The sequence below is a fragment of the Caloenas nicobarica genome, chromosome 2 (assembly GCF_036013445.1).
Source record: "Caloenas nicobarica isolate bCalNic1 chromosome 2, bCalNic1.hap1, whole genome shotgun sequence".
NCBI classification, from domain to species: Eukaryota; Metazoa; Chordata; class Aves; order Columbiformes; family Columbidae; genus Caloenas; species Caloenas nicobarica.
Genome location: NC_088246.1, coordinates 47,948,715 through 47,957,606, shown reverse-complemented (window position 1 = coordinate 47,957,606; position 8,892 = coordinate 47,948,715). Strand labels below are relative to the sequence as shown.

Here is an 8,892-nt window from a genome sequence, read left to right as displayed (position 1 = left end):
GGGGGGGAAGGCGCCGGCGTCGGCAGCGCCGGTGAGGATCATGGCTCCCGGTGTGAGAGGTGAGGGGGGGCGAGGCGGCTGAGGGATGTTTCCCGCTCAGTGCGGGGAGCGGGCGGGCACGGGGGGGGCCCGGCGGAGCTATGGCCGCTGTTACTTTCAGCCGCCCGGCCTTCATCAATTCGTTTCCTCCAAATATCGAGTTCTGATGTTTGTAACTAGCCCCTTACGAGCGCTCGGGCGAGGGCAGCGCTTTAAAACAGGAGCTGAGAACCGTCAGCTGGGAGTCGGTCGTTTCCCAAGGTGCAGGTTGTGCAAATACCTGCTTCGCTTCAGTTTTAAAATGCGCCGCTTCTCTTGTCCCAGCTCGTTTAAATACCTCGTGCATTCGAAGGATAAATAACTGAAATAAAAGTTAGCACACCCCTCAAACGTTATTGAGTCACGGCAGATAGGCTCGCACAGCAGCAGGATATTTATGCAGCGTGAGTGTTCATGAGAAGGTCAGTGCCTTTGCACATCCTTACTAACCCTAGTTTGAAAGGAATCCTACAACAGAACCTGTGCGCTTTCAGGGACTTTATAAGGTCTTTATTACTGCAGTATTTTAGTAAGTGATCTTTCATTGTAACTTACTTTTTAAATTGGTTATGTTACTTACTTAATACTTTGACCAACCTATGCGAAAAACTTCATGTCAGATTCACTCTTAAGTAAAAAATCAGTCACCGTATCTACTTATGGGGTAATATATGCCTTCTGCTTGAAAGGTGACGCTGTGCAATTGCTGCTCATACATACAGGAGAGCTTTATGTATTACAGAGTGCTCAACATTACTTCATAAAGATGAAAGATATTACTTCGTAAAGGTGAAAGCAATGTAGCTACTCAGCTTGCAGGTTTAGGAAATTGAGGTTTTGCAGTCACGTCAGTAAAACTATTTCATGCTGTATTGTTTTACCTGCAGTGAGTTAGAAATTTTTAAAATATAACGGGAAGATATTATACTATTAACATTTCTGTTCCTAATTCTCCAAAACACTTGCAAAACCTTATATGCGTTAATTTAAGGGACTACTCATTGCGAATACATTTACAATTGCATGTATGCTAACATCACAGGACTGCAGCTTTTTCTGCCTCTGCAAGAAACTGCAAACTTTCTATCAAAGGAAGATAGTTACTAAATATTTTTGTGCAGTTCTGATTCATGCATGAAACAGATATTGATAAGGCTCTCCATTTATCTCCTTCAGTACTGCTTACAGGATTTTCTATTTAAATGGGGTTTTTTTAGCAATAATTTTATCTTGTTTCATTTTTGCGTGTGTTTATTTCACTTTTTTTTTTTACAGGAGATTTACGTGACTCTGCACTGCCTTTGTTGAACTCACCTAGGTAAAGTAGTATTGGCCAGTCCCATATATGAATAATCACATTGTACAAAAAATGCAAACAAAATTTAGTCTAACTTTGTAAAATAATTTAAAGTTTTTTCTTTCAATGTTTTCCTGCACAAAATTATTGCCTTTTTCTCCTAACTTCCATACAGGTTTAAAAAAAAAAAAAGTTCTCTTAATAAAAGTGTTGTTCTGAGGCATCAGATTCCTCTTGGAATGCTGCCATGCAGTAAATTCTCATTTGTTCACTAACTCTGCAGCTGGACTCTTGAATGTCTCTGAAGAGGTATTCCATGAGGAATTTCGGTTCTGTGAAGAAGTCCTGAGCAAAACCAAAAAGCCCTCCTCCAAATATAAACAGTTTCTGCCACAACTCAGAATACTACTATCTGATGAAAAAATATTTGGCAAGTTTGTGTGGTGTGTTTTAAATCCAGCGTAACATCTTCCCTTTCTCAGCTGCTTCCTTTTCTTTTTTAGCCCTTTTCTCTGCCACTCCGCACCCCCACGTTTCAGTCATGAAGTCTGTTCCCCACTTTTAAAACTATTCTGTTTCTTTCTCTTGTTTACCAAAAGTAAAAAGAGCAGTTATAACACCCTTGTGCTATAACTGCCTTTTGGGAAAGGATGAAGCAAAGTAAATCGAAGTTTGCTGCCACTTCACATACTTTAATTCTTTAATATTATATCAGTATGTTGGTATTTATGCCAGAATTCCTCAAAGCGTTATTATAATAGTTATACACAGTTACTTACTCAAGCTAAATTTACTGCTGCATCCACTAATAAATATCATGAAATAAATTAGAGAGTTTTTAGGTGCAGGTGTTGCTATACTTTATTGGACTCATGGATCAAGAATTGATTTTTCTTTCCCTTCTTGAGAGGAGCAAAGAAAAATGTTAGTAGCTTTCTTGCTGGAATGTGGCATCATCTGATCCATTTGTTAAGTCTTTTATAACTTGCAGCAGCAAGAAGGATGCTTGAAGCTCATAGTCTTAGGAACTACTGCAGCCTTTATTATAACACTGGTTTTATAGATATCAAGTTCCCGTGTAATGTGTTCTTTTAGAGCTGAAATTACACGTAACAGCAATAAATGCCAGTAACTTCACGTTCTGTGTTTTTTAAATGTCACATTGTTACCTTTAATAAATCTGATTTGTAATGGATTGATGTGCACAGCTAGAAGTACTTTATTTCCAGGAGACACCTTTGTATGACTTCACATGCTTAATCTGATTTTTGTGATTTAATTTTATCAAACAGCTGATAAATCTATTTTGAAGTAATCTAATGCATAAATATTCATTTAGTGTTGAAGGTGATGCTATCAAAGTTTACGTAAGGGTACGTCCCCCTTCAGAGGGAACTGTGTTAACTGATGGAGATCAAGGCTTGTGTTTATCCGTTCTTTCATCAAATACCATCCGTCTGCATTCGAAGCCTGAGCCAAAGATCTTCACTTTCGATTATGTTGCAAATATGGAAACAACACAGGTAATAACTTCCAGAATCTCAAATGGTATTGCAATTTTGCCCCAAATTTTGGCAACTGCTACACTAAACCTTTCTAAAGATGTAATGCCTAAAGTCTTGTTTTTTGCAGTGGTCAGATTGTATGTATACAATGTATATATACATAGATATGTAGTTATAGGATATAAATGTTGCACTAAATTCTGCACTCTAATAGTTTTAATGTATTTTTTTAAATCCATTAATTTCTTTAATTAAAGTTTGTGTTAAAATGGAAGCTTCTGTTTGTAAATGCTGCAGTAACACGATAGACAGAAGATAAATCCCTCTGTTGAGACAAACATGGAAAAACAGCTGGCAGTTAGTAGCTAATATTAAAGATGTGACTGGTATATTAGGAATTTCTGAGTTGATTTTCTATTTGTTACATTTCCTTCCATTTGCCTTTTAAACAGATGCATTGTTCATCTGGGACAGGTAATACTGGAAGGAAAATCCTTCAATTTAATTTTTATAAAATTGTGTTTGAAATTCTGAATATAGTTTTAATTCCTCTAAGACTTCAATTCCATTTAACTTATGCTAAAAAAACCTCCAAAACTCCCAAAAACCCCCACCCACTGTAGGCTGTTATTTGTACCTAGGCTGTTCTCGCGGGTCTAAGACAAATTTGTGAAAATAGATGAGGCTAACAGTTGTGCAGATTTGTTGAATATACCAATGTGCAGTGGCAAATATTGAAAGTTATCTAGATTTTATGAGTGTCATAGTCTCAACTTTGACCTACTGATGGTATAAACCACATAACAATCAAAAACACAGGACCAAAATTAATATAATATATATATTTGAAAGCCATTTCTATGATGCTGGGTTTTATTTTTCTTTCAGTTGTCAACAAGGAATAAAACTTTTTCAGAGAGAGTATTTTATGTCACAAAGACTTACAATGTGTCATTTTGCTCCGAGAACTCCAGGACTCATGATACCTGTCTAACCTTAAAGAATGTGTCTATTCTATACATTAAGAAGTTATGGCATAGGAAGCACTGATGGAAGAGATACTTAAATATCTGGTGCCAAGTGCCTTCTCTTTCCCTTGTCCCCAGGAGTCCGTGTTCTCAAGTGTGGCCAAAAATATTGTTGAATCTTGTATGAATGGCTACAATGGAACCATCTTTGCATAGTAAGTCATTTAATGGTATTTCATAGCAATTGCAACACTTGAGGAGATTGTGTTAACGAGTAATCGTGGTTTTAAGCGCCAGAGCCTGCTTAATGTTACTATAAGCTTTGAAAATGCTTCCTTAGTGCGGCACAGCACAGGAAATGTTCTTGCGATATTTAAAAGTACTTCCTGTTTCTCTGGGAGGAATCTATTCGTAGGTGCTATGCTTCTAATACTTAAGGCCAATCATGTGGATTGTAAACTCATTTCAATTTTGCTTTCATTTGTCTGAGCACTAGAAGTTTTCTTGTACCGTTAAAGAGCAAGCTAGTTGTTTTTGATATGTCCACAGTAAAATGGAACAGAAATTACTTTGACTTGACATTTGGCCAGCTCAACTCTTTAGTGAGTCTTAGCTGCCCATGGGAGAACTCATGAATGATAATTTTAACTTTCAAATTGTTTTCAAGGTAGAAATATATCCATGAATAATAGCATTGAATATTATTATATTAACTCTCAATATTTTTTTCATTTTGAAAACTGAATATGCACTTTGGTCAAATATGCTAACTTGAAGGACTGATCTAATCAAAACTTTATGGGGATTTTTAATTTATCACTGTATTTTCAAAACTGTGAAGGGAAGTCTACTTTGTTACAATAGACAAATGTGGAAAAATGAAGTTGCCTTGAAGTTCCTCTAGCATGATTAATACCTGTGGTTAAAAAAGATACTTTCAACTTAAAAGTATTTTCCTGGTTTTGGGTTTATGTGCACTACTGAGTAACACAAAACCCAAAAGACTGAGCCAAAAATTAGTTTAATGTATATATTTGAAAGACTTAGTTTTAATGCTAAGTTCTGCTATTTCCTTTTGCAACAAAAATAAGGAAGAAAATGGTGGGTGTCGGGGGAGAGAAAAGGTGACTTATCAAACAGAATTTTATGGTCAAATTTGCTGTTCTGTTTTTATGCCTTTTTAGCTGACTGTATTTCTCAACTTGCATCTGTCTCTTTTTATCCTCCATTTAGAATAATTATTTTGCTTCCTTTAAACTGTGAGTTCTTAAAAACAACAGATTATTGAAAAATTCAGAGTCAGAATAAAACTTTATCTGACTTTTTTTTTTTTATTAGTGGCCAGACTGGATCAGGAAAAACCTTTACTATGATGGGTGAGTGCATGAGAGAGAGCTTAATCTTTCAGTGGTTTCTAAATGTTTTTTTTGTCTTGAGTTGAAATGTCATCTTGCTCAAATATCAGGGATGATTCAGATTTTTGTCTTCCTGCACATAAATCTAGGGTTTAAGAAATGTTGTAGCACTCAGTGCAGTTGTTCTTACTTTATATCAAAAGAGTGAAGTATGAGTACTCTATTTTTTTAAGATGTAGATTTTTTCTGTTTTTAACAGGAGAGAAGCTTTTCAATCAAACACTTTTAGCAAATTTTCCAAAAATGAGTATTTTGCTGGTTTCCCTGTTTGGCTGATATCCTTTGCACATGTAGAAAAATATGGTAGTATGCAAAGATCTTCCATATTATAATATAGTGAGGTTTTAAAAATAAATACTTCTTACCCAACTAGGAATTTACAGGCTCTCTGTACATGAAGGGATCCCCTTGTAATCTTGTTCTTCATACGGTGGTGATTTTAAATGCATTAATATTGTACTTGACATTAGAAAGTTACTGAAATAACCAAAACCATCTTGGCTGACATATTTTTGAGGGCTACATAGAAATTAACTAAACACAGGGACAAACCCACCCCATCTTTCTGGTTCTTCAAACCAGGGTTAAGGTATTGACCCACCTGCACATCTCTACATGTTTTCTATGCAAGTCCATGTAGTTTACATTATTTTAGACTTTGGTAACCTATGGACGGGTAAAACAAACTTTCAAAAGCATCATTTAGACTATATATAAATCCCATTATGGAATATTATCTTAGATCTTCAAAGTGGATTTTATTACATTTCATCTGTGATTTTGTCATAAACTGACTAAAACCAGGTTGCTGAAGTCTTCTGTAATGACATCTTGAAAAGATCAACCATTATGCTTGAGTAGTACTAATTATTTTTTTTAATAAAAAATCTCTTTAGGACCATCTGATTCTGATAATTTCACTCACAGTCTGAGAGGTGTAATTCCACGGAGCTTTGAATACTTATTTTTTCTAATTGAACGTGAAAAAGAAAAGGTACATTTATTTTATACTTACTACTGCAGTGAAAGTAATGTCTCACATTAAAGATTAGCTAAGGCTGCTTGGTAAGCTGGGTGTGTAGCAGTTAAGTTTCCAGGTTTGTTGCCATCTTGCATCAAATTTATTAATGAGAAATGCTTGCATCTAGTACTTTACCTGTTACAGTACGCTTTCTTCAGATACAAGCGTGCTTATATTTTGAGTCTAAAAATGCATTTAGGTTTCTGGATGTTGGTTGTCAACTGGGCATCAGAAACGTATAGTATGTGGAATATGTATGCAAACTAGTAGCTTTAGATATGTATAAAAAGAGCCTCTCTGCCATACAATGCCAGATTTAACAAAATCAATCTGTTTATAGTGTAAATTACTGTGTTTTTCAGGCTGGCAGTGGAAAGAGTTTTCTCTGCAAATGCTCATTTATTGAAATCTACAATGAACAGATATTTGACTTGCTAGATTCTGCTTCAGCTGGACTATTTCTCAGAGAACACATCAAGAAGGGAGTCTTTGTTGATGGTGCTGTTGAACAGGTGTTGTCATCTGCTGCTGAAGCTTACCAGGTAATTTTTGTCACTTTTTAATGTTTGGACTATTTATCTTGATGCTTATTTGGTAAATATTCTTCTTTGATTAAAGCACACATTTTTTGCACAGTGTCTGTGACACCCTCTTCTAGCTCCATCCTCAAAAAAACAACATAAAAAGCTGTTTCTAGGCAATTCTTCCTGACTATCCCACACACGTAAGGAATCTTATAGTTCTGGAGTTTGGAATGGATGAATTGCAATTACAGTAATCTTTTCCTTAATGTATGCCTCACACATCTCTGAAATAGCAACAAAAAGCTACATCTCTTGCTAATTAGGCAGTGTGCATGTTCAAGAAACTGTCAGGTTTATTCTTCCATGAATGAGATGCATACACATAGCACTGCTGTGACTTCAATTTTTTTTTTCCCCTTTGTATACTGCTAACATCCACCAGTGTTGGATATGTTATCTTTTCAAATGGCAATGGTGCTCTTGGGGGAAAGAAGTGAATATTGTAATTAGTGCCTTTAGTAAGCTTGACTGTAGCTGTATTTTTTCACTTCTGTTGTAAAAAAGGTTAAAAGTGCTGATCCTTGAGAGTTTTGAAAGCTGTTGCACTGAAATATGCTTACTACTGTTTGTCACCAGTATATAAATACTGGTTACAGTCTGAGATACTTGGAATTACTGGATGTCTTTTTCATGCTTAGGTATTAACTATGGGCTGGAGAAACCGTCGTGTAGCATCGACCTCAATGAACAGAGAATCCTCAAGATCACATGCAGTTTTCACTATCACAGTGGAATCCATGGAGAAAAACAATGAAATTGTTAACATTCGGTCTTCCCTGCTCAACCTGGTAGACTTGGCAGGATCTGAGAGACAGAAAGACACCCATACAGAGGGACTGAGGTTAAAGGTTAGATCTGTAATACCTGTGGCATCTTTCTCCTTTCAGATGTGCTGCTCTGTTCCATCCACCCAATCTGTTCACTCTTGTTCTCTTTTTTTTTTTTTCTCTTTTAGGAAGCTGGTAACATAAATCGATCACTAAGTTGCCTGGGCCAAGTAATCACAGCACTCGTTGATGTGGGTAATGGAAAACAGAGACACATTTGTTACCGGGATTCCAAGCTCACTTTTCTGTTACGGGTAATATATATCCTCTGGATTTTATATCCTACTTGGGGTGTAGAAAAAAAATATTTGTTCAGATTGGTGGTTTTTTACTTTAAAAAGCTGAACTTGGATACGTGAAAAAATTTTTTTTATATTGCGCAGGTGGAAGAAATCTCAGAAAAACAGCTTTTTACCTATATAGGCTTCCAGTTGATTTATTACTGTTAACTGAATACAAGAAAATTTATGCTCATAATCTCCTTTTACATATTTGCAAGTTTTAAAGAAAAAGAAGCATATGTTTTCATTCCTATAACTTGGGAAATACTGTGTATCACAATATAATATTTAAAGATGTGCTGAAAAGTTTGACAGGGCTTCCAGAATTAATCTATGTGTGCGAAGTGGTGTTATGATGTTAAGAATTAGATAAATTTCAGTTTCCTACCCGAGAGCTTATGGGCTCTTTTCAAGATGAACAGAAAACAAAGATGGAAGCGGTCATAGATTTGTTGGATGCCAGTACTCCTCAAAATTCTGTGAACAGTAATGAATAATATCTGTAATATATTTTTGCATTATAGTATAGTACTTGTACATAATACAGTATTTTTATTACAACACAGAATCATTGTGATGGCAGCAGAATTTCCCAATCATTCCATCCCTGTTCCATGTAGAATCATAAACTTCTGAAGAATTATGTTCTTCCAATGCAACCCAAAATACACAGAAATCGAAAGAGAATTGCATCTGTATGAGCTACTACTTTCTTAAGTGGTGTGGTTTGTTTTTTTTTTTTTAGTTCTTTGTACTGCAAAGAAGTCCACAAACATGACTTTCTCTGCTAGACAGAGAATGCCATTGAGGATTGTGGGCTATTTTGTAGAACTAGGCTTTTAGGTATAATTCTCCAGGGATTGGAGAGCTACTTGTCAAACAGCAGAGAGATATTTGAAGATGTGCATGTAAAAGG

At 35.8% G+C, this 8,892-nt stretch overlaps 1 protein-coding gene across 1 annotated transcript in view; it reads left to right on the top strand.

Annotated features, from left to right (window-relative positions):
- The first annotated feature begins 40 nt into the window (after positions 1 to 40).
- The window catches only part of KIF15 (kinesin family member 15), a 36,778-nt gene continuing 27,926 nt past the window's right edge, over positions 41 to 8,892 (top strand). The window contains exons 1-9 of the mRNA XM_065628023.1: positions 41 to 59; positions 1,354 to 1,396; positions 2,715 to 2,898; positions 3,987 to 4,063; positions 5,187 to 5,224; positions 6,160 to 6,257; positions 6,647 to 6,826; positions 7,507 to 7,716; positions 7,824 to 7,949. Of these exons, the coding sequence (XP_065484095.1) occupies positions 41 to 59; positions 1,354 to 1,396; positions 2,715 to 2,898; positions 3,987 to 4,063; positions 5,187 to 5,224; positions 6,160 to 6,257; positions 6,647 to 6,826; positions 7,507 to 7,716; positions 7,824 to 7,949 (975 nt within the window). The remainder of the gene's footprint in view (positions 60 to 1,353; positions 1,397 to 2,714; positions 2,899 to 3,986; positions 4,064 to 5,186; positions 5,225 to 6,159; positions 6,258 to 6,646; positions 6,827 to 7,506; positions 7,717 to 7,823; positions 7,950 to 8,892) is intronic.